Genomic DNA, 27,500 nt, shown 5'->3' on the forward strand with positions numbered 1-27,500 from the left:
AATCTTTATGTTGTTCTTTGAAATAAATGTAATATAACTTTGATATTAACTCAAATGTTATGTAAAGAAAACATAAGATAGTTGTTTACTAATAAACTAGAGGCTCATGGGCCACAGTGGTTATTTGAGCCAAAACAAGCTTCAGCAGGCTCTCCATCTCAGAAGGTAAATGCTAAATGGGACCACTCTTTAAACCAAGGCTATGGACTTAACAAGCAATCATACAAGAAAAACAATTTCAAATGAAAGTCTTATCAGTCATCTTTGAAATTTTGATTGCTCTGTACAACTTGTAATACATCTTCATGAACACTAAAACAATGTTTGTGACAAGTTTGCTGACATTGCATGTAGCCATTTTAGAGAAATATTAGTACTGTATAAAAAATTAGCTTGGCCAATTAAAAGTCTAGGTGGCTAGAATAGCTCTGCTTTCTCTGATCCATTTACCAGTAGGATGGATTTGGGATGCATTGAGATGTGATATTTTGTATGTAACAACAAAATAATTTGTACATTCTTTTGATGCACAGAAATTTGTGTAAAGATTAGTTCAAGGTCATAATCTTTTCATACCAGAGGACAATGAATTTCCCTTAGAGCAGACATTAGTTGTATCTATGGTGTAAAAAGGTACATAGTAATGGTATCTGATCACGGCATCAGAAAGAAAAAAATATTTTCTCAATAATATATTTCAGTGGATGTCTGGTAAAGGATATAGCAAGGCTTTGCTGTAACCCAACACTTTCTTCAACTGAATTTACTCTGTATAAGAATGATGTGACAATATCACTGTTATTCATCCTTCATACAGTCAGAAATAATGTCACTGTTTCCATTGAATTATTTCCCCTGCATGAATTCTATATTGTGTCCCTCCCAGTAATGGGATCATGGTCTAGATTTGCATTATTTTTATGCACCAGTTGTTATTGAAAAGTAAGGCTCTTGGGTGTTGGTATGGGCTTTGCAGAAGAAATGCTGACTAAAGAAGATAAGCTTATTCATTCCCAATCCCTTTTCAGCACAGAATTGCTTTGAACTGTTGAAACAAGGGCAATACTTAGGCATGGTTTGATTGAAATTCAGTGCATGATTTGTCACTGTTTTAACAGTTATGTAAATGTAGGTTGTTAAATGTTTCAGATGATAATTTTGTTCTGTCTAGTGTACTATATAAATGATTCATGTTTATGTATTTCAGCCTGAGACAATTCCGTGAGTCATTCAGTAATGTAATATTTGTACTTCAGTGGGAGCAGTAAACAGCAAGAGTGATGTGCCCATGGCTGATGGAACTAGTCAGAAATAATGTGTTTAGTGCTTGTAATTTATTGGAGCTGGGAGAGTGAAGTCCTTTGCCACTGAGAGCTCTGCGTTTTAACTGTGATTAGGGTTGATTAACCTCCTAGATGCTGAATGCTTCATTTTGAATATTTTAATTGGCCATGTGGAACTTTTTAAGTTGTAATATTTTGTCCAATGTGCATGTTTTAATTTTGAATTTATTGGGTCATTTTTGTTGCTCATGAAGAATGTCAAGTCTTACAAAATTGTGTTGATATACATGTATTAACAATGCTTCTTCAACATTCTGTGGTAAATATTTATCAAGATAAAAGATACTTCTTTCCAAATGATTTGAATTTTTATGAATCTCAAATCAAATAGTGATGTATTTTATTGTATAATGATTGTAGACTGACTTGTAAAATTTGTCATTTGTTCGTGGTAAAATTTATTTTAAAAGAATACTTTCTACAAAATGTGTGTTTATGAGATGTAAGTGTTAAATATTTGTGCATTTTATGTGTACATTACAAGAGTTACATGTATGGAACTGTTGGTATAATATCAAGTGTGACAGAGGTTGTCAATAATTTGTGTGCAATACTAATTATTATGTTACAGTGTTTGTTCACCAATAGAACGTATGGCATTGTAGTTACCATTATTTATAGTACATGTAAAATAGTGGAAAACCATGTGATATGGTTGCTCCATATGATGGTAAATTTGAGTGAATCTCTGGAATTAACACATTCCATGTTGATGTTTAATGTATTCTAATCTGGAAATCCTTTTCTCTTGTCTGCCAGTAGTCATCGCCTGTAAAACTGTGTGAACAGGAAAGAATGTGTAAAGAACTACTACCTGCAAGTGTTCTGTTGAATAGTGCATTATTCAGTCTTGACATTTTGTGTACTGACATTGTGTTTACTCACTGGTCTTCCAGCCTTTACTAGTACTAGTAATTAGAACCACAGAGTGTGTAATTTTAAGTTTCACCATACAACTGTGCACTGTTCCTGTTGTGTTTGTATGAATGCATTCTGACATCGATGTGGACATTTTGCATGTAAAAATTTCAAGTATATCAATATAAAGGAAATATTTTTGTGTCAGCAATACACATAATCAGGAAAGCATTTTGAATTATCTCAATGGTTTATATGGAGAGATATTGGTTTTATTACATTCTGGTTATTAATATATTGAACACCAAGAATGGTGAGTTTGATATGAAATATTGAAAGTTTACAGCTTTACTCCGATTTTTAACTCACCTGAGCTTTTGTCTGTTGTCTTTGTAGTATATTTTCACATCTTTGATTTCTTTTATTGAACTACTTGGCCAATTTCATTAAACTTGGTACAAGGTAGCTTTAGGTAAAAGGGATTCAAATGAAGGGCTATGGTCTTATCCAGGGGGAGATGATTGAGGATAAAAAGGTGGAATGTTTTAAAACTTTAAAGACCCACAGGACCAGAACATCCAAAATTTGCATAGAAGCTGTCTTATACATGTATAATGCAGGTTCAAGTTTGTTTATAGCAACTACCTAGCATTAGGGTGGGGTCACAATTGGGATTTTAAAGTTTTACATAGGAACATAAAGGAAAATTCTTTAAAATTTTAATCTTCTCAAAAAACCAGAAGTGTGTAACATATCGGATTAATATACAAGCATCCTCGTACAGTGTAGATTCAAATTTGTTTACATCACTTTGCAGGGCCACAATAGGGCTGTAAATTTGACAGCTATATAAGAGTATGTAGAAAATTCTGTAACCCCAGGTTCATTTTTGGAGTCAGCTTTGTTAACCCATACTTGATGACACCACCTCCACTGAGCCTAATTGGTTGGCTTTTAGTCCTAGCTTTTCCCACGAGTATTCTGAAAATGCTATACAAATCTTCTTCAGAACAAGGGTAAAATGTCTCGAGTTCATATGCAAACATCCTCATGTTCAGATTCAGGTTTGTTTAAAATATTGACCCTTGGAAGTCACAGAAGAGGTTGAATGTTCTACCAGTCAATAGAATTGTACATAATGAAATTTCTAGACATCATCTTCCCAATAGACACAGAGGTAAATATGTCAAATTGATAGGAAAGCATCCTCTTGTAGTGTAGATTAAAATTTGTTCATACCACCTTGGGGGCAAAATTAGGGTTTAAAGTTCCACTTTGGAATATATAGGGGGGAAACTGAAAACATGTTGAGAGCAACAATTGTACATTGAGTCTGATAAAAATGTAGATTTGTAAGAAATTATGACCCCATGATGGGGCCCACAAAAAGGAATTGGAAGTTTGTAAATAGAAATACATGTATTTCGAAAAATTGGTTTTTTTCAAAAACAACATGGGTGAAATGTATCAAATTAGTATGAAATTATCCTCTTGTAGTTGTTTTATAACCCTTATGGCCAGAGACACAATAATGATTTCAAATTATACGTTAAAACATACAGGTATTTTTAAAAAAAAAAAAATCTTCCAAGAAGGAGGGTACAGTTTATCAGTGTCATATGCAGGTTTCTTCGTGCAGTATAAATTCAAGTCAAAACTATATCCACTGAGCTTTTGGCAGGACTACAACGGGGATTTAATGTTTTTGTATCTAGATTTGTTTTTAAACCTTCTTTCCGAGAACCTCAAGGATACAGCTATTTGATAAGGAAGTATCCTCATGTAGTGTAGTTTCAGTTTCTTTCATTCCAGGTCCACAATACCAGTTTTAAGTCTTGATATTCTAAATTCAGAAACTCGCAAGTCGTTATCTTTGTAAGAACAACAACTCAGGTGAGCAGTGTGACCCATGTCCTTTTGTTTTATTGTAATGCTTTAATTATATGCATTTGATAATTTGTGAACCAAGACATGTTTTACCTATCTGGCTTCTATCAATGATTGTTTTTTTGATTTGCTATGACATTACAGAGCTCTTGTTCAGCAGCTGACTGACCTCAGATTTGTGATGTTCTTGTTACTATAGGCTGCCTTTGTATCCTGCGTAGTTCTTCAACTGATATATTGTCAATCATGTCCATTGTGTGTCTTCAATGCTGGCATGGAAAAATTAAAAAAGGGGTGTAATTTCATTTAGTTTTGTCTCTATATGAAGATCACGCCAATGCCATTTTAAAGTTTAATGGCAATATTGCCAGAGAAGTGTTGCAAAGTTGATATGACTCAATAAAGTGATTAAAAACTTCCCTGGTCTGTTTTCCATGCAAAATTAAATTGTATTGTTGCCCATCATTTGACTATATCTCTTTTATTCTTCAGAAAGTACTGTATTGTTTTCTACCTGTATTTAACTAAAAAAAAAATGACTCGGTCAGAAAAGACCCTGTTAGGAATTTAATTCCTGCATTACATGTACTAGTGCAAATGACATAGAACTCATTAATGTTTATAATGACAGGGAGGAGGGATTTTGTTCTTTTAACAACACTTATGTAAAATATAAAAGCTGTAAGCATAGTAAACTTCAAGGGAAAGTCTGTTGTAACCATGACCTTTGACCAAAATTATAATTATACTGATCAACTACCTTTGTATTAAGATGGCTCACTACACCCTGAAATAGTTTCTCAAGTCAGTACGAATGGATTTAAAAAACATTGGACAGCATTCCCCTTGCAGTATGCACATCTCCACATTGTGATCTTTCTTTGTACCAAAATTCATTAAAATCCCCCAAAGGGTTTAGGAGAAGTTGTGAAGACAAAGTATTTTTAATAGAAAAAAATTAAGTTATGATGATTATATAATAAATATATATGCCAAAAAGGCAGAAAATATGCAAATTTGGATAAAAACTGATTTTCAAAAAAATTCTTTCAACACATATGAACAAAAGACTGGCAGATTTGAACTAGAGATCTGCGGTTCAAACTTTAACCACTGAGTTATGATGTTGGACAAAACAAATTGATTGATACCAATAATTTCACAAAACATTTAAATCACCATATCTTATGACGTGTTATAAAGAGTATAAACTTTAGTGTAGTGAGTTACCTTAATCAGGAAAGCCTTTTATTAAAAATTTTCAAGATATTGAGTCACAACAAAGGTGATGACAGACAATTTATAGATGTTTTCTTTTAATAAACAGCTACCTTGCTGTAGAATATGAAAGATTTATGTTGAAAACTTTAAAAAAGAAAGGTTTATTTTGACTTAACGACTCCAAAATATATAGAAGTCTTTCTTTAATTGTCAACTAGCTTTGTATAAAATATGTAAGCTTTATGCTGAAAACTATTACAATACAAATATAGTTGACAACAGATTGGTAGACAAATGGACAGAACACATCAACTATATTTGTATTGTAATAGGGTGAAAATGCAACAGATCAAACAGGGATTCGAACCCGGGGCTCCCTGAATCTCTAGTCAGGTGCTCTACCAACTGAGCTATCTGTCCACTAGCAAGTCCAGCTGACCGCCACATTCCTCCATCCTTAAATGTCTTCACACTTTGAAGATACCAACCCAGGATCTTTATCCCATGTCGGATATTTTCACCCGACAATTCCAAGGGCTAGTTTACAGCACCAAATGTAATGGAGAAATGCAACGGACCAGACTGGGATTCGGAACCAAGACCTCCTGAATCTCTAGTCGTGTGCTCTACCAACTGAGCTATCTGGCCACCTGCGATGCAACCCATCTGATGCCTTGGTGTAAAATATGAAAGGTTTATGTTAAAAACTTAATTTACATATGGAGACGTAACCTTATGGGTTGCAAAATTTAGGCCTATGCTCGGCGCTTATGATCTTTGAGCAGGGAGGGATCTTTATCGTGCCACACCTGTTGTGACACGGGGCCTTGGTTTTTGGGGTCTAATCCGAAGGACTGCCCTTTTTAGTACTCTCTTATGACAAGCGAGGGGTACTGAGGACCTATTCTGACCCGGATCCCCACGAGAGAAGGAATTGTTGTGACCTTGACCCCATGATCAACTACCTTTGTATAAAATATGAAAATTTTATATTGAAAATTATTCAATGCATGATTGGCCACTGTTTTAAGTTATTGTAAATGTAGGTTGTTGAATCTTTCATAATAATTTTGTTCTGTTAAGTGTACTATATAAATGATTCTAGTATTGTGGCCCCAATGGATCACAACATAACTGAAAATGAATTCACACCACAGAGATGCCTCAACACCAATACGACTAACATGACCTTGCTGTTCTGGATAAGCACAAGGTCATATATCATGGTATGTAATGAAAGATCTTGCCATAAGAAATTTATATACAAAATATGAAAGCTCCATCTTAAATAGTTATGGAGATATTAAATAGGTCAGATTTTTATTATAAGGTTATTAAACTTCCTGGTCAAGCACCAGGGTGTACAAGGTCACAAAATGACAATTGTATCGCAAGGTCTTGTCATAAAGAATCTATATTCAAAATATGAAAACCCTACCTTTAATACTTCGAAAAGGTATTTAACAGGTTACGTTTTCTTAAAGTAGGTAAAGTTTCAAGGTCAAAGTATGAAATGAAAGGTATTGTCATAAGAAATCTATCAACAAAATTTGAAAGATCTACCTAAAATAGTTTGCCACAAAGAATCTATATATAAAATATGATGGCCCGACCTTAAATAGTTCAGGAGATATTGAATAAGTCGGGCTTTTTTAAAGTACGTCAAAACTCCAATGTCAAAAGATCAAACACCATTGTGTCGCAAGGTTTTGCTATAAAGAATCTATACACAAATTATTAAAGCCCTACAAGAAATAGTTTCAGATATATTTAATACGTTACATTTTTTAAAAGTAGGTCAAATTCTGAGCTCAAGGTCATGATATAATCGATTGATTTTATATTGTTTAACGTCCCTCAAGAATATTTCACTCATATGGAAACGTCACCATTGCCAGTGAAGGGCTGCAAAATTTAGGCCTATTCTCGGCGCTTATGGCCTTTGAGCAGCGAGGGATCTTTATCGTGCCACACCTGCTGCGACATGGGGCCTCGGATTTTGCAGTCTCATCCGAAGGACTGCCCTATTTAGTCGCCTCGTACGACAAGCAAGGGGTACTGAGGACCTATTCTAACATGGATCACCACGGGACTCATGATATGAAAGGTCTTGTCATAAATATATATATACAAGATCTACCCGAAATAGTTCAGGACATATTAAATTGGTCAGATTTTTATTAAAATGTAGGTCAAACTTCCGGGTCAAGGTCACAAGATTACACATCATTGCATCAAATGAAAGGTCTTGCCGTAAAGAATGTATACATACAAAATATGAAAGCCCTAGCTTAAATAGTTCGAGATATTTCTAAGATTTTTCTTATATATCGGCATATAAAACTATATAATTCCCTATTGTGGCCCCACCCTACTCCTGGGGACCATGACTTGAATAAACTTTAATCTACACTATGTCAGGAAGCTTTCATGTATTTTTCACTTTTCTGGCCCAGTGGTTCTTAAGATTTTTCCTATATATCAGCATGCAAAACTTTGATCTCCTCTTGTGGCCCCACCCCACTCCTGGAGCCACGATTTGAACATATGTCAGGAAGCTTTCATGTAAATTTTCACTTTTCTGGCCTTATCATTCTTGTTGAGAAGATTTTTAAATTTCCCCAATATTATGGCCCCACCCCTGAGGACCATGATTTGCACAAACTTAAATCTACTATATATCTGGAAGTTTTCATGTAAATTTCCACTTTTCTGGCCCAGTGGATTTTGAGAAGATTTTCCTTATAGTATACCAAATTTTATGTCTGCCAAGCAAAGGGTTCTCAAGATATTGAGTGGACAGTATATTCCTATGTACAGTTTGACCCTTGACAATGTGACCTTAAAATCAATAGGGGTCATCTACTCCTCACAATGTACCAAATTTGATGTCTGTCAAGGTCAGGGTTCTCAAGATATTGAGCAGACAGTATCTTCCTATGTCAAGAGTGGATTGACCCTTGACCTGAAAATCAATCTGTGTCTTCTTCTCATAACCAACCCACAAATGAAATATCATTACAGTCAAGTGAATGGTTCTCAAGATATTGAGCAGACATGTGGTCTACTGAACAACCGACAGGTGCAAAGCAATATGCCCCTCTTCTTTTAAGGGGGCATAATTATCTTATTACACTAGTTTGAAATCTTTCTTCAGGTCAGATATTTATGGGAACTATGACATCTAGCGTAGTGTACTTGCGATGACGTGCTCACTTATTACTTCATACTTATTTATACTTATTGTAGGTTTGTTTTTATAAACTAATGATCATTGCTTTTACAATACCCGGTAGTTCAACATCAGCATATACATCAAAATTTGAAGAAAAAAATGTCGCCTTCTACATCACTATGCCATCCAACTCCTAATTAATTAACTCAAACAACCATTTATCACTGACTGGAAAAGGCATGATAAAAACACTTTCCATGAATCATTGTTGAAAATTGTTTGCATTTAAGCAAGACAATGTGCCTTCCTTATACACATTTCTGTGATTCCAATAGAATTTCTTTAAATGTTCATCAGGAACTAAAGATTTAGGGTGAAGGATTTGATATATTATACATATATATTATGAAAAAATAACACATACATACATTATTTCAATATGCTTTATGTAATGTGTTGATCTACTTACAAATAAAAACAAGGAACATAAAAAAGCACCATTATTGGACATTATACTACGGTAAACCTGGTCAAATTAAACGATGCTTAAAACAAAGAAGCCACTGACAGTAATATCACTTGTTTGAAAAAGCAGTTTTTGAAGTTTGTAGTATAATGCCCATTACTGGTTCAAAAAATCTACATTTAGGTTTCATCAAGTCTAGGCAAATCTCATAGTGATCACAGCCAGGAATGATATGGAGCGACACATCAGCATAGAGATCTCTCAATACGTCACAGAACTTAATACTGGAGGAATCTGGCACTACATAGTCCTTTGTTCCATGAAGTAACACAATCTTCGGTAATCTGAAATAGGCAATTTATAAATGATAAGCATACCATTACTCTACACTTGTAAATTGAACATCAGCTTTTTTGTTTTTAAATAAGTGTCTGTGAAACATTGTTCTCCCCCATTCAACCACAGCCAAACCCAGTAGTAGTAACTGAGACTTTTATCTGACAAACAACTTTTCAGTTCATTAAACATGAAGTCATGTGCAGTTGGAAAGTTATGACCAGGGTTCGAGTTGAAGAAAGACCAAACCGTATATGCCTCTGATCTTCCATCTCGGGGGATATAACAAAAGTAGTATTCCCTCTCCATGTCAAAATCCACTTCCACAACTTCATTCATTTTATTCATGAGATTACTAGATACATGTAAGTGTTGCAAAATGAAACCTAGTGTATATAATTGAACCCATTATAAAACTTTGAGGTAACTGTTAACATGGAAGTGGCTCAATTCTGTGATAAACCTCCAGTCAGAGCCAGCACTTTACCTAAGTTTTGAGTCATTCCACAAGGGTTGCTAGAATCTAGTAACCATGAATCAAGTGACATTGACCTTGGGAATATAATGTTGCTTCAAAACCATGACATTGAAAAATCATGACACTTCAGGTTACATAAATATAAAAAAAAAATTCTGACTGACGGACTAACATACAAACATATACCATAGATAAAGTAGAGATAAACTTTTGGTCAGAAAAGCTAATTTGAGCCTATACATGTGTCAAACAAATTCTTTTTAAGTTTTCTTGATATACATGTATAGGCTTACGTTAGAATCTGCAAAATGGCAGTATTAAAGCTGATGAAGATGAAACTCAACAAATTTCTTCAACAATTGCCTACATGTACACTGTATGTACATATACAAAAAAAAAAACCCCAACACTTTTAATGTATATACCTGACTCCTCTCGAAAGCGAATGGCACAATTTAGTGGGTGAAAACCTGTCAAAATGGCTCTCTCCATACATAACCCGAGCCATGCAGGAAACGTCTTCAATGCCGCGAAATGCCTCATGCTCATAGTGGTCTCCTATGTGGAACACCCCAGCCAAACCTTCAGTCATACAATCAAAATTAGAATGGATGCTCTCTAATATGCTTAATATCAATCCTTACCTCTTTTTTAAAATGCTTAGTATATTATACATGTATATTAAATTGTTCAATTAGAATTTTACACTTATTCACACCAAAAAATAAATCAAAAAAACAACACTTTCTTAAAAAATTCCTTAAAGTACCAATACCTATTTTTGGACTAAACATTAACATACCTATGACTGCTTTAATAGACTTCCCAATATCTACCAATGTCCGTTGTTTGTCATTAGATCTAACGGTTATTACAGAGTCCTGCTCACTTCCAGCATCCTCCTCCTCCGAATCCGCGTGTTTTCTCTTCCCGTTAGTGTCGCCCCCAGCCTGTTTATCTCCACTTTGGTCCACTTCTTGTTCGACACTTTCCGGATGATCCACTGTGATTTTTTCACTATTTGTGTCCACCTCTGGTTTAACATAACCTGCTGCTACAGACTCCTCCATTAAACTGGTGTCAACACTCAACATTTCAAAAGTACTGCTTGTGTTACTGGCCTCTAAACCATCTTTCTTATCTCCATTTTCATTTAAAACACAAAATGATCCTGATGACCCAGAGCTTCCTTCAAGGCCATGTTGTCCATTGGCCTCTTCCTTTCTATAGTGAGACTCCTCAAAATGAATTTGTGGTACCACTGGTTCAGGAATTGCCATGTCCCCTGCATTCAGAATGTCATCATGCAGCAGTTCAAGGACTGCCATTATACTGAGATGTGCTCCAGAGGAATGACCAATCAACATCAGTTGGTCCTGCAGGAAAAAAGGATAATTTTCTTAATATCATCGAAAAATTTGGATCAACTCCAATATACGGAAGAATAGTGCCTAAATCATTGTTACAAACATAACTGTAAACAAAATATAATTTGTTTTTGTTAAAAACATGTCTCCCCAGCTCCCCAAATTGAAATTGCTCCAAATAACACCCTCCTTTGTTTAATTTACTGCATGGTATGGAGGAGAAAGCATGAGCAGGGACATGGACATTATGAACTGCACTTTAAGCATTGAGGAAAAGATGGAGAAAAGATTCAACATCAATGTGACCCATCTAATTAAAATCAGACTTTTTAAATCTGCGCCGTATACTCTGACATAACCCGATTGGGGGTCATGTTTTAAGTGAACTCGATGTTAGCCAATCAGCGCGTCGGCAATGAAATCGACGGTGTTCACAATTCAAGGAAAATGGCTGCGATTGTTTGGTTTGAAAGAAAACACATCGCAGCTAGATGTGATGTCACAATGCACCGTTTACGTCGACTGCCATTATATCACTCACGTTAATTAGGTAAACATCTTGAAAACTATTCAAATCGTACCCATCCCTATTCACACATAAATCGCAATTCACAATAAATTTAATTTGGGTGTATTTTATATCGTATGTTTTGTTGTTTGTATGGACGGAATACATTAGGCATTACTGCGAAAGTTTAAAATTCCTTATGTGAGAATACACAATTTTATAATGTGGAATAACTTCGTGGGAGAGAGATTACTGCAACTTGTTTACGAATTGCCGGGAACCGCCTAAGTAGCCATCATTGTCTGTATGATGCAATCTGACTGGCTGATAGTTTTCATGAATATTCCAAACGAAAGGTCATGCGGACATGACAGATCCTATTGTAGCGATTATGAGCGTATCCTAGGATCTGATTTTAATTAGATTGCAATGTGACCAATGTCATTGTTGCATATGATACCAAAATAATGACTTTTATGCTGAAGTACCAGTAGGAAAGTGAACATATCCTCGTACATGAAAAAAGCTATACAACACTCCTCTTTGATCCACTGTAAATTGTAGGAAAATATTAGATCCCTGGGTCAGAACAATGTGAACATCATGAAATGATAATGAAGTATTGTACAAAATGTCAAGGCTATCTGATAAGCCATATAGGAGAAGTGTTCACAAGCTAATTTACACCCTCCATCCCTCTTAGATCCACTATAACTTTAAGGATAACATTGGATCCTCCTGTCCCAACAATATGCACATCTGGAAATGGTAGTGTACAAAGTATAAGCCATATTGTTGGAGAAGTGTTCAAAAGCTATTTTTCATCCTCCACCCCTCTTAGGTCCAATATAAATTTAGGAAAATAATTGGATCCTCACGTCTCGACAATATGCACATCTACAAATGGCAATGAAGCATTGAACAAAATTTCAATTCTATCAGATAAGCCATGTAGGAGGAGAAGTGTTCACAAGCTATTTCACATCCTTCACACCCCTTAGATCCACTAAAACTTTTAGTAAAATAACTGGATCCTCACATCCCAACAATATGCACATCTACAAATGGCAATGAAGCAATCTACAAAGTTTCAAGTCTATCTGATAAGCCACATAGGAGAAGCATTCACAAGATTTTGTGACAGACAGACGGACGATGACAGACAAAATTGAGTTAAAAAAGATACATAAACTTGTTTTCTTCTTCCTAATGAAGAGATGTCATACCATATAATAATAATTATTTTACCACAAAATATGACAATATTACCACAACAAATGCTATTATCACATCATATAATGACATCACCACATCATATAATGACATCACCACATCATATAATGAAGGTACCACACCAATTACATAACAAATTACCATCTAATATTTCAGTTCTCTCATCTAATCACAATAAAGAATTAGTGATGATTAGTGAAATACATGTATATTTGCTAATGATTCTTCACCTTGTCTCCTCCATAGTCCCCTACATTATCATTGATCCAGCACAGACAGTCCACCACATCCTGAACCATGTCATCCACGTAACCCTGTAACAGTCAAATCATGCACAATTCTAAACAATTACCAATGTATTCATCCATTTTATGATAACAAGAGGCCAACAGGCCTTAATAGTCACCTGAGTATCATAGCCCAGACAAGGGAGTCTCACATTTGCATATAAGCCTCACTATGAAGTCTTTTATGCACATGTTTATAACATTTCAAAATACATACAATTCCTATTTAATTCCAGAATAAGGAAAAATGGAAGTTTGAAGCAAATAAGTCATTTTAACATTCCTTAATTTTTTAAAATACATTTTCATTATGTGGCCATATTGGCCCTGTCCAGGGCCAGAACCTCTGACCCAGGAGCCATGAATTTCAAAATTTAGGTAGAAAGCTTCATCATGGACATCATAACCATGCATTTAGTTTTTCTCAAATACATATTGGACTAGAGAAGAAGATTTTCTAAGATTTAATACATTTTCACTATAAAGGCCATATTGGCCATGTCCAAGGGCCTGAACCGCTGACCCATGAATTTAACAATTTAGGTAGACAGCTTCATGGACATCATATAATGCATTTCAATTTTCTCAAATATATATGACAGCAGAGAAGATTTTCCAAGATTTAATCCTTTTTCACTATATGGATGCTGCCTCGGGGCGTGAACCCCTGGCCCAGGAGCCATGAATTTCACAATTTAAGTAGAGAGCTTCATATACATCACAATCACGCATTCAGTATTTCCTATATGGGAGTAAAGAAGATTTTCTAAGATTTTAATAGATTTTCACTATGTGGCCATATTGGCCCTGCCCTAGGGTCTGAACCCCTGACCCAGGATTCATGAATTTCACAATTTTGATAGAGGACTTCCTGGACATCATAACCATGGAATTAGGTTTGCTCCCACATGTGTGTGGGAGTAGAAAAGATTTTTGAAAATGTGACCTTTTTCAGCATATTTGGCCACAAACATGAGGCCCCAGGGGAGGTAAGGTAATAAATTTCACAATTTTTATATTCCTCTTATCCTAGAGATGTTTCACAACAAAAATGATAACAATTGACCTTGCAGTTTTCAAGAAGTTAAAATGATGACGCATGACGACAGACAAAGAGACAAAGACCAACAGCAATAGGTCATCTAAGTGATGCAGGTGACCTAAAAAGCTGATTAAGAATAAAAAACTTTGATCAGTACAACTGCATAGAAACCCTCTCAGGAGATTGTGCAATACATGTGTTACAAGTACAGGTATTGTCCACAACAGTTATAAAACACCATTCCTCACCATGCAGCAAAAAATACACGGAAACACAATACATGTACAAGTTTATATATTTTTTTCAGTTTGTTTGGTTATTCATAAATGACTTGATTCTTTTTGTTGATAATACAATGAAATATAAAATAATTTACAATTGAATATACACAATTACAAGATGATGCTTGCATATCATTTTAAAAAAAAATTGTTTAAATAATTTTCAAATACAAATACAAGTACATGTATGTCTAAAGTTCTACTGATTCCCTTCCCTGGCCCCTGGGATCATACTTTAAATGCACATGGAAGTTTTCATGTAAATTTTGGTTTTTTAGATAATGCGGTTCTCAGATAAATTTTATTTTTTTAGGTCTTGTGGTTCTCCCATAAAGCTTGGTTTTTCTAGTCTTGTGGTTGTTGAGAAGATAGAAGTGACTCTAAACAATATGCCAGTTTTGAGATAAGTCCGAGCTATTTCCCTTTATAGAACTCTTGTACACAGTATGGTGCGAAACAATTTGTTTCCATGTGAGAGTGGGACAAATATCCATCACTGCTTAATTGAATGTGCTCAGAAAGTTTCTCATACAGTTTCATCACCTGAATTCGAATGATACACAAATTAAGTAAATGATATGTATTCAGGGAGTAATTAAATACATGGAATTCTTATTATATTATGTTATTTTGTTGAATATTCAGGGAGTAATTAAATACATGGAATTCTTATTATATTATGTTATTTTGTTGAATATTCAGGGAGTAATTAAATACATGGAATTCTTATTATATTATGTTATTTTGTTGAATATTCAGGGAGTAATTAAATACATGGAATTCTTATTATATTATGTTATTTTGTTGCTCTTACGTATCATATCCAGGATATTACTTGCAAATATGACATTGTTTTTATGTTTCCACTTAGGTATAACATTTCTTTTGATAGTATTTTGAATTTCCTACATTTACATATTTAGACAGAAGCCGCTCTTAATACATTTTATTGTTTTCCTCACTGACTGTAGGTCCACTCTGTATCACTTAGGTATTCAAATTTCCACTAAATGCACCTCCTACACAAAAGAGCTCTTATCTCAAAACTGAAACTGGTGTATTCAACATCCACGTAACTGCTAAAAATGCGAGAGATCAAGAGTTCGAGTTTTTAAGAGTTGGCTATATCCATAAATTCAGCTAATATAAATCCAATACTAAGAAATTCCTCAGTGTCACTATTCAGTTCCTGTGTAGGAAGTTGAGTGATACTTCCATACTCACAATGTGACAAAATCAAGTTGTATTCTACACGTTTTATGATACATGAAATAAAGACTTTTCTTAATCATCTCAAAAGTAAAGTCCATTTTTCATACCTTATTCAGCCCTAACTTCATTTTTTAAATTGCAAAAAAAACACACCATAGTGAACAGGTAGGATATCATCAGTGAAGTGTCATGTCTATAAATACCCAATAAATTTTCCAAGTCATGTCCTCACAGAATTACCCACTTGAATGTATATATAATATTTGCTTCGAGTTTTACAGAGTGAAATATAATGAAAGAGATATAACAGCACCCAGATTTTATGTCAAGAGATCAAGAGCTTGGAGATATCGAAAGTTTGAGAATAAAGCTTCGTTACACAAAACATACATCAATAACATGTGATATGCATGAAAGCCCATTCAGCTCATTTTCATTGCTGAAATTTTTTCTTTGAGAAATAATGCAAAATTTTCCAATTAAATGTGGCTTTTGCATTATAGTGCGAAACATTTGCAAATAAATGCAAAACTTTTGTGAATAAACACGCAACTTTCACATTATAACGTGAAATATTCCATGTAGTTATGTAAAACAGGAACCCAGGATTAGTACAATGAACGAAGACCGAGTTTTATGCATTCATAAGTACACTTGAGTAAAGAACTAAACACACACACTAACACACCTATTTCAGAATGTTTGGCAAATATGGGAAAATCGTTTGGCAAATATAGGTAAAACCCATAGAATTCTTACAAGAACCTTTGTAGCTTACTGTTTTATAATTTTATCATTTGATATCACTTATCATTTGATATGCTTTTGGTTTGTTTTGAACATAATTTATTGTCCAGAAAGACAAATTCAATCTGTAGCTCATCAATATCTCAAGGCGTTTAGAAAAAAGTCTGGAAAACTGGTCGTATCAGTAATTTTTCTACGTTAAAGGGGCACAACTCCATAAAAAAAAATCAATGAACTGAATCAAAACACAAAGCTGATCTGTAACTCATCAATACACATCTGTATACAAAACACAAAGCTGATCTGTAACTCATCAATACACATCTGTATACAAAACACAAAGCTGATCTGTAACTCATCAATATACATCTGTATACAAAACAAAAAGCTGATCTGTAACTCATCAATACACATCTGTATACAAACAATCTGTTCTATATCTGATCTGTAACTCATCAATATACATCTGTATACAAACAATCTGTTCTATATCTGATCTGTAACTCATCAATATACATCTGTATACAAAAAATCTGTTCTATATCTGATCTGTAACTCATCAATATACATCTGTATACAAACAATCTGTTCTATATCTGATCTGTAACTCATCAATATACATCTGTATACAAACAATCTGTTCTATATCTGATCTGTAACTCATCAATATACATCTGTATACAAACAATCTGTTCTATATCTGATCTGTAACTCATCAATATACATCTGTATACAAAACACAAAGCTGATCTGTAACTCATCAATATACATCTGTATACAAACAATCTGTTCTATATCTGATCTGTAACTCATCAATATACATCTGTATACAAACAATCTGTTCTATATCTGATCTGTAACTCATCAATACACATCTGTATACAAAACACAAAGCTGATCTGTAACTCATCAATATACATCTGTATACAAAAAATCTGTTCTATATCTGATCTGTAACTCATCAATATACATCTGTATACAAAAAATCTGTTCTATATCTGATCTGTAACTCATCAATATACATCTGTATACAAAAAATCTGTTCTATATCTGATCTGTAACTCATCAATACACATCTGTATACAAAAAATCTGTTCTATATCTCAAGGCGTTTAGAAAAAATTCCCAAATACTGGGTGTCGCAGTAGGACTGACAAGGGTAAAACTATATGCCACGACCACTTTGTGGCGGGGGCATAAAAAAGTATGGACTGAGAATCAACTTTGAGGGATCGAGAACTTCGGTAGATTGATGTTAAGTGTCACCTTTATTTCGAACACTCCACCCTATTTTTAATACACTATATGTCTCCTTAGAAGGGGCAATGGGCAAGACCATTCATTTGAACAATTTTGAATCCCTTTCATCAAATGTCACTTTCTGCCAATTTGGTTAAAATTGGTAATGTGTTTTAGATGAAGTAGAAATGTTAACAGTTTTACACACACAGATGACAGACAAACAAAAAGGATGAGCTAAACAAATGAGTAAATGAAAGTGATACCTGCATTTACCTTTGGATAAGCAGAATAGTTGGGACAGCACACCACTGCATGTAGTTTATTAGCCAGTTCTGAGCATAACAGACCGTACATTTCCTTATTTTTCATGGACCAGGCTCCACCAAACACAAACACCACCACAGGTATACTTGAGTTTCCTTTCTTTGATGCTGGTAAGTACAAATCCAGTGTTTCTTCATTCCTTCCATAGGACAAATTCTGGAAAAAATAATTGTTGTCTTCAAATAACACATTTTTCCTTCATTTGCCTTTAAGCCACTATCTACAATGTTTAAGTGTCCTATTTCCTTAACTAGACCCATGGGCTTAACAGTCACTTAAGTACCGTGTGCCAATTTGCACATATATACAAGTATTTAAATTTGCCATAGTTTACTCAAAATTCATCGTCAAAGATTGGAAAGAGGTGATAATACAGATACTCTGATAAATACTAAACACGATCCCATGTAAAACAAACAAGAGGTACTGTGTGCAATGCTCACTAAGAATACCCCCGCTTACCCCAATCTCCCAAAGGGTGTTGGTAATAGGTATACACTACCTCTTTTCTGAGTGTAAAAAACAAATGGCATGACAAACCGAACCATATTGCTACTTCGATGTTCAGTGCGCTTGACCTTTTGACCCCAAAATCGATAGGGAACATCTTCATCCCATGGGTAGTCCATATGTATGATATGGTGACTGTAGGTGGAAAGGATAACGCTTTAGAGCCCGGAAACCATATTGCTACTTCAATGTCCAGTGCGCGTGACCTTTGGACCCCAAAATCGATAGGGAACATCTTCATCCCATGGGTAGTCCATATGTATGATATGGTGACTGTAGGTGGAAAGGATAATGCTTTAGAGCCCGGAAACCATTGCGTCTACAGACGGACGGACTGACAACCCGATTCCAGTAAACCACCCCCACAACTTGTTGCGGGGGGTATAAAAATGACTCAGAAACATGTATGCCCCTTGCTGCGAATACACATTTATTATATACCCATCAATGTATCGTTCTTTGATACTGTGGATTTCACAGCGTGTGATCCGGTTTTCCGGATCACCACACTATGGTTTTCTGATTCCGTATCAGTATCCTCTGAAACTGATGCTGTCACAATGACGTCACAATGCATCAACGCAACGTTATTTGTGGAAATATTGACTGCGTCACAAAACAAAACTGCATACACAAAACATAATTTCACTGTATGTCTGTATTTTTTGATAATTTGGATTACAGTTAGTATCATATAAATGTGGATTTAAAATGCATAGGGGGTATATAATAAATTTATCATTACTACAGTAACTTGATCCGAAGAGTTGGATCACGTATTGTCGACAGGCACGGATCATCAGATCAAACTTGATGCTTCGCGTCTCATGTGATCTGATGATCCGCGCCTGTCAACTCGACGTGATCCGACTCTTCGGATCAAGTTACTGTAGTAATAATATATATGTATCATTTGATTGATAATCTTTCACTATACCTTCATAAAAATTTCTTCCAAATCAGCACAAGAAAAGTGTAAATGCGTATTAAATATATATTTGAGTCATGAACTTGTGACTTCAGAAGCAATGGGGATCATCTACTCCTTAGATAGAATCAGTGTACCAGTGATTGTCAAGGGAAGGACTCTCAAGCTATATCTTACGATGTCCAGTTTTTTTACTTGTGACCTTTGACATTGTGACTCCAAAATCAATATAAGTGGAGTTATATACTCTTTGTAACAAGTTTTGGGACGCACTAGTGTGACAAGTTTTGGGATGCACTAGTGTAACAAGTTTTGGGAGGCACTAGTGTAACAAGTTTTGGGAGGCACTAGTGTAACAAGTTTTGGGAGGCACTAGTTAACAAGTTTTGGGAGGCACTAGTGTAACAAGTTTTGGGATGCACTAGTGTAACAAGTTTTGGGATGCACTAGTGTAACAAGTTTTGGGATGCACTAGTGTAACAAGTTTTGGGATGCACTAGTGTAACAAGTTTGGTGTCAAATCAAGGAAATGATTCTTGAAATATAGAGGAGACAGTATATTACTATGTCCAGTTTGAACCTTGACCATGTCAACCTAAAATCAACAGGGTTCATCTACTCCTTACAATGTGCCAGCATACAAAGTTTGATGTCTGCAAGCAAAGGATTCTTAAGATATTGAACAGACGAGACTTGGTCTACAGACCAAATGACAGGTGCAAAACAATATGCCCCCTTTTTTTCAAAGGGCATATTATAAATATTGCAATCACAGAACTCCATACTATTTTCAATAGGTGTATGATATTTCTACAGACTGAGTGAGAAATCCTTACTTATTGTAGCTACATTTTATGAAAAACAAGATTGCTACGCGTAGCCAAAAAATTTGAAGCACAAAAGTCCCTGAACTCCTGTAAAATTTGTAAAATCTAAATGGTGGTGGCATATTATCAACTACATATTGTGACTAACAATCTTGCAAAATTTGAACAAAATCCATACAGCGGTCTCTGAGGAGTTACATCGACAAAGTGTTCCTATAGTGTGGCAGGTACAAATTTAACAAAGTCCCATAACTCCTGTAAATATTGTTGAATCAAAATGGCGGCGTAATATGATCACCTAAACATGGTGACTAACAATCCTACAGGATATGAACAAAATCCGTTGAGCGGTTTCTGAGGAGTTGTGTCCACAAAGCGAAGTGGGATGGACAGACGGACACCGGCATTTCTATGTCCCCTTCTGCGTTGCGGCAGGGAACAAAAAAAATGTGTATTTCTTGATACAATGATTATTGAACAAGGTTACTACATACGTAGGGATTACCTTCCTTAAAACTTTGTGTCTTTAATTACTTTTCAATGACCTGATTTTAAGCTACAATTTACATATATATATATATATATAAAGGGATTATGCCATATATATGGCCATATCGTCTTAATCAAAGGTCACAGTGACCTAACTTTAAAGTGTGGCCCACCCTCTACCCAAGATGTATCAGCTGATAGTTTGATGATTCTAGGTCTCATGATATTTGAGTTACAAGCCAGACACAAAGCGGGACAGATGGACAGACACAATCGCCATACTGTAATACATCCCATCTAAAGACGGGCGTATATAATAGGTCACCTGAGTGACTCCAGTGACCTAATAAATGCAATTTATCTCACCTTTAAAACAAGTGATGGCTTTGCAGAGCTATAAAACATTTTCCACTGTATATACAAAGGTATATATCTAATTTTTATGTGCATCATTTGTAAAAGTGTGTAACTAAATGCCATCACTTTGAATGGATTTAGCATTCTCTTGACTTTGTTCTTCCTTTCGCTCCAGCCATAGAGGACACTGCTAACAGATGCGATGACATAGGGAACAGCTACAGTAGTCCCAGCCAGAACCAGCATGCTTTTCATTATATTCTTCCACATATTTCCTGCAAGATCTGAAGAAGAGGAATTCAGGTTTTAACTATATATTTCATGAACCATACAATGAATGTCCATGAACGTAAAGATAAAAACACCATACTAAGCAGGCTTATTCATAAATGTAGTTAGACATGATAAACCTTAGACCTCAGTGCCTATAAGGATAAGTGATGGTTCACCTGTGTGAATTCTGTATAATTAAAAGTCATAACAAATGAAACTTTCACCAGTCTCGCAGTGGTTCATTTAAGCTTCATTAAAACTAAGGTAGAAATGGAAATTAACCAGGATGACCATCAGCAAGAAATGTGACAACCTCAGCAGCATTTCACTGATAGTGCGATAATATCTAAACATCCGACATTGAGTTAGACATTTATAAGAAAGAACTGTTAAAATGTGGTTGTGTTAGATATGGTAGTCCCCCCCCCCCCCCCCACGTACTTTGGGACTGGTGCCCGAGGCCCTTACAATTGGGAAAAATAGCAACAATAGTCAAAATCTAACATCACTAACAAATACTCATATTCCACTGCACAATAAAATTGCTTGCCAAGTATTCTTGTTCTTGCCCCCTGTCATAGGATATGGGGATTTAACACAAATCACACAGCTCGTTATAAAACCAGTCAAAATCAGCATTGTGTGGGCTGAGTCAGCCAACAATGGCATGCTCAGTCAATTACACAACCTTGTTTAGAGCAAGCGGTAATTTTAATATTAAAGCATTTAATATTTATTAAAGTAATACTAGCTCTCATTTTGGTGTTGAAAAAGTTTGTTGCAAAATTGTTATTTACTATTTCAATGAAAGAAAAAATAAGGGTTATAAACTTTTGTTATCAGTATTTGTGTTAGAAAAACCTATCCAGAGGCTCTGAATGAAGGAAGTAAAATTACAATATTGTCTTCCTTTACAAAAATTGATTTCTATATAATGCTATACTATGGAATCATCATTGTTAGTGGGGGATTGATGTTCGTGGATTTCATGGGTCACTCTTACCAACGAATTTATGTGTCCTTGAACATTTTTATTACACCAAGTAGAGTTATCTCTCCTAGTAACATCGTATTGCTAATACCTACGAAATTACGTCCCTGTAAACCAGCAAAATTTTGCATACCCACAAACATTGGCCCCCACGAATACGCAATTTCTGAGTTGCCCAATAGTTCTTTCCCTTTGTGGAATTCTTACGGACAGTGAGACGCAAAACAAACTATCATCCACAGGCGGTGGGTACAAATGCTTATCGCTGCCTTCATATATTGCCTTAAGGCTGATTATCAAACATCATGAAACCACCCAAACTGCAGGGACACACAATATTAGTAAGTTTATTAGTATTTGATAATATATTAGCTCAAACAAAAAATCGATAATCACCATTTTCCTTTGATCAAAATATCACTCGTGCAGACGAAGAAATAAACAAGAGATGTTTGTAAAACACATATGCCCCCCATGGTGCAAAATTGAAAAGGGTTATACACACACACATCATTTAATTGAGAGTAGTATCATCAATTCAAAATATTGAGCAGACAATATCTTCCTATGTCAAGAGTGGATTGACCATGTGACCTCAAAATCAATAGGGGTCATCAACTCCAGAAGATGTACCAGTGTACCAAGTTTGATGTCTGTCAAGCAAAGGGTTCTCAAGATATTAAACAGACAGTATATTCCTATGTCCAATTTGACCCTTGACTTTTGACCATGTGACCTTAAAATAATTAGTAGTCATCTTCTCCTGAAGGTGTACCAGTGTACCAAGTTTGATGTCTGTCAAGCAAAGGGTTCTCAAGATATTGAACGGACAGTATATTCCTATGTACAGTTTAACCCTTGACCTTTGACCATGCGACCTCAAAATCAAGAAGTGTCATCTTCTCCTGAAGATGTACCAGTGTTCCAAGTTTAATGTCTGTCAAGCAAAGGGTTCTCAAGATATGGAGCAGACAGTATATTCCTATGTCCAGTTTGACCCTTGACCTTTGACCATGTGATCTGAAAATCAATAGGGGTCGTCTTCTCCTGAAGATGTACCAGTGTACCACGTTTGATGTCTGTCAAGCAAAGGGTTCTCAAGATATTGAACGGACAGTATATTCCTATGTACAGTTTAACCCTTGACCTTTGACCATGCGACCTCAAAATCAAGAAGTGTCATCTTCTTCTGAAGATGTACCAGTGTTCCAAGTTTAATGTCTGTCAAGCAAAGGGTTCTCAAGATATGGAGCAGACAGTATATTCCTATGTCCAGTTTGACCCTTGACCTTTGACCATGTGATCTGAAAATCAATAGGGGTCGTCTTCTCCTGAAGATGTACCAGTGTACCACGTTTGATGTCTGTCAAGCAAAGGGTTCTCAAGATATTGAACGGACAGTATATTCCTATGTCCAGTTTGACCCTTGACCTTTAAACATGTGACCTCAAAATAAATAGGGTAATTTTCTCCTGAAGATGTACCAGTGTACCAAGTTTGATGTCTGTCAAGCAAAGGGTTCTCAAAATATTGAACGGACAGTATATTCCTGTCTAGTGTGACCCTTGACCTTTGACCATGTGACCTCAAAATCAATAGGGGTCATCTTCTCTTGAAGATGTACCAGTGTATCAAGTTTGATGTCTGTCAAGCAAAGGGTTCTCGAGATATTTAACGGACAGTATATTCCTATGTCCAGTTTGACCCTTGACCTTTGACCATGTGACCTCAAAATCAATGGGGGTCATCTTCTTCTAAAGATGTACTGGCATACCAAATTTGATGTCTGTCAAGCAAAGGGTTCTCTAGACATTGAATGGTCAGTATATTCCTATGCCCAGTTTGACCCTTGACCTTTGACCAAATGACCTCAAAATCAATAGGGGTCATCTACTCCTTAGGATGTACCAGTGTGCCAAGTTTGATGTCTTTCAAGCAAAGGGTTCTCAAGATATTGAGCGAACATTACATTCCTATGTCCAGAGTAGATTGACCCTTGACCTTTTGACCTGAAAAACAATAGGGATCCTTTTCTACTCATAACTAACCCACATATGAAATATCATTATCATCAAGTGAATGGTTCTCAAGATATTGAGCGGACAACACATGGTCTACATACCGACCGACCGACCAACCAACAAGTGCAAAACAATATGCCCCCTCTTTTTCAAAGGGGGGCATAAAAATAATTTCATATTTAATTTAATGGCCTAATTCAAACAAATATCATTCTTGATATGGTCAGTTTAATGTATACCAACAGTTGATATAAACAAAATTTACACTTTCATTACTTTTATCCGTATTTACATAAGTAGTCTATAGTATATGTATACGTCTTGTACCCACCCAAGTATTCAACAGAACACTGAACGTACGTACCTTCATCACAGAAGAGCTGATATCTCGGAAGTTGCTTGATTCCACAGTATATTCAATAGAACCGAAATCTTTATTTTGACAAAATCTTAAACTTAGTTTTAATTTTAGTTATATAATTGTGCTATATATATAAAACACAGAGAAATTCACTATTATATATGGATACCCACTCCCACCCCTGCCCGGGGTTAAACTCATGACCTAGCGTGCAACCAGCTTTCAATGACGATGGAACTGGGATATAGTCATTTTATTTTCATAAAGCACAAAGATTGCATTAAACTCTTCATATAAACACAACTGACCTAAGTGAAGAAATATTCTTATATAAAGCACAGAGAAATTCACTATTATATGGATACTATCTTCTGCCCGTGCCCAGGGTTGAATTCACGACCAGCGGAACTAAATCTCCTATCAGCGTGCGTATAGTATATATATATATATACAGGGCTTGAAGCTAACTTTTTATGTCACCAGTCCAGTCGGACTGATGGGGTATAATTTCAACCAGTCTGCAGAAAATTTTACCAGTCCAACAGAGTTTTCCAGAAATAATTAAACATATTTCATTAATGTTATTAAAATGAAATTAAACTCAATATGTCTCAGATAATATTGTAACACTTAAATGTGGGATTTATATTTATGAATCAGATTCGTCTGATATCTACAGATCGAAGCATGCCAAATGTGTGTATAAAATTTCATAAGTATATTTTCCAAAATGATGCTTTAGAAAATTAACCAGTCCCATCGGACTGACTAGAACAAATGTCAGTCAGTCCGCCAGACTTTTAACCAGTCACAGACTGACGGGCATATGTTAATTTCGAGCCCTGTATATATATATAATATATTTATCACGCCTCAGACAAAATTGTTGAAATCTAATTGGTCAGATCTTGGTCACATGATGCCATGAAAAAAAATGTATCATGCGAAAAAAATCTGTATTGAGGAAGTAATTTATTGTCAGGTTTGACTTGCAGCCATGACAAAATTGGTGAAGTGACAAGTTATACAGTTAGAGGTCTTTGACATGATAAATTCATTACACAGTTAGTTAGTGACCTGATATGGAAAAATACATGATTTGAAAAAAAACCTGTATCAGGCTCGGCTTCGATATCGGACATTCATACTGCCATGTGAATATCAAACCGATATCGTTAAAATACCACATTTCGGAAAATGGACGCGTGGTTCCACATTTACATTTGATTGTGACCTAGGCCGAGTATAGGTCTACTTTAAGTGATATTACTATAACATGTACCCACAGGGAAGCAAATATTTCGTGACAGATATTTTTAGCAGAAGTACAATAGGTACAGTCCACAATTCCTCATTCACACTATTATCACTGTGACAGAGGGACCATTACAGAGTATGTGTTTGGTAAATTTAGAATCATATAATGATATATACCTGTATAGAACCACAGGAACATACCACCCCCTACTAAAAAAAAAGTATTTTTTATTAGGGAGTGATATGATACAATCTAATTAAAATTAGATGTTAGATCCGCTCACATACTCGCTACACACTTGTGTAGCAAGTATGTGAGCGGATCTAACATCTAATTTTAGTTAAATTGGGTATGATATAGACCACTACTATCAGGTTGGGAACACTTCCCTTATATCTTCTAGCTGAAGTGCGATCACAACATTTTAGCGAGAAAATAAACATTTCCACAAACAGTCGTTTTTATTGAAAATAAAGGCAAATTCCATGCCATGCTGAATAAGTGCGACACACAGTTAACATGACGTAAATTGTTTCTATAAAACTGACAACACAGTAAAAAAAAATTAAAATTTCACATCAACGTTTCTGTGTAAGAAGGAAGGAGACTGAAATCCAATGCACATCGTGAGTGTTTTTGTTTTGATTTATATCTTTGCAGAAGTATCAGACATTTTAGCCCTTTTTCTTCTTTTCACATGAAACAGGTCCAGTCCAAAGTCTATTTCTACCTACGCAGCTACTTATAGCTACCTAGGTATTTAAACCTACGCCAGGTAGCTATTTTTACCTACTTTTTCCTTTACTTGCATTTCGTGGCCAAATGCAGGAATGGCCCAATTTGGTGTGTACCAAATTTCTTGATTCACTTACACTGACGATGAATACCACAAAAATATTGGACAAAAAATGATTACTTTCTAACCTTTCAAATTTGCATCAATAACTACACCCAGTTCCATTTTCTAGGAGCTTAGGATCAAAGCTACGTAATAAGAAGTCTAGAATGTCTTACAAATCTGTATTAATTTTAAAGTTTACCTTCATGCATTACATTAAAGGTTTTTGGGGAGATTTTTCATGCATTTCCTCTATATTCTCCACTCTCGTAAAGTATTCAAATTTACACTCCAAATTTTGCTGTGCATATGTACATGATACATAAAACGACTGACCTGTTTAAAAGATGCGCCTTAATTATTATTCATTTATATTTTTAAAAACAGGTAAAAGTAGGTAGGAGTAGCTACTTTAAGTAGGTTTAAATACATAGGTAGCTATTAATAATGTATGTAGGTAGAAATAGTCTTTGGACTGGACCTGTGAAACACGAGTAGATGCACTCCTCGAGTGTTTTTCTCGATTGTACGGGATATATTTACTCTCCTTAAAGAGGGGTAATCGCGTTTTCGCGAGAATATCTTGCTATAGGGGAAGTGTTCCCAACCTGTCTATTATTATTCCAGACAAAATTACCGG

At 35.3% G+C, this 27,500-nt stretch overlaps 2 protein-coding genes across 10 annotated transcripts in view; one reads left to right on the forward strand and one right to left on the reverse strand.

Moving 5' to 3' along the window:
• Window positions 1–4,507, forward strand: part of LOC130053931 (stress-activated protein kinase JNK-like) — a 31,351-nt gene extending 26,844 nt beyond the window's left edge. For 6 of the 9 annotated variants that reach the window (XM_056161697.1, XM_056161700.1, XM_056161699.1 and 3 more), the window contains one exon: window positions 1,257–4,507. In XM_056161697.1, coding sequence (XP_056017672.1) covers window positions 1,257–1,315 — 59 coding nt within the window. In that variant the 3' untranslated portion in view covers window positions 1,316–4,507. Of the gene's footprint in view, window positions 1–1,207 lie in introns of all 9 variants that reach the window. The other 3 variants (XM_056161702.1, XM_056161703.1, XM_056161704.1) reach the window with 1 other exon arrangement.
• Window positions 4,508–8,909: 4,402 nt separating this feature from the next.
• The window catches only part of LOC130053932 (uncharacterized), an 18,960-nt gene continuing 369 nt past the window's right edge, over window positions 8,910–27,500 (reverse strand). Inside the window, exons 2-7 of the mRNA XM_056161705.1 lie at window positions 21,128–21,402; window positions 17,957–18,163; window positions 13,103–13,186; window positions 10,567–11,140; window positions 10,190–10,346; window positions 8,910–9,294 (exon numbers count right to left, since the gene is read on the reverse strand). Of these exons, the coding sequence (XP_056017680.1) occupies window positions 9,060–9,294; window positions 10,190–10,346; window positions 10,567–11,140; window positions 13,103–13,186; window positions 17,957–18,163; window positions 21,128–21,388 (1,518 nt within the window). The 5' untranslated portion in view covers window positions 21,389–21,402 and the 3' untranslated portion in view covers window positions 8,910–9,059. The remainder of the gene's footprint in view (window positions 9,295–10,189; window positions 10,347–10,566; window positions 11,141–13,102; window positions 13,187–17,956; window positions 18,164–21,127; window positions 21,403–27,500) is intronic.

Source organism: Ostrea edulis, chromosome 4 (genome assembly GCF_947568905.1).
Source record: "Ostrea edulis chromosome 4, xbOstEdul1.1, whole genome shotgun sequence".
Taxonomy (NCBI): domain Eukaryota; kingdom Metazoa; phylum Mollusca; class Bivalvia; order Ostreida; family Ostreidae; genus Ostrea; species Ostrea edulis.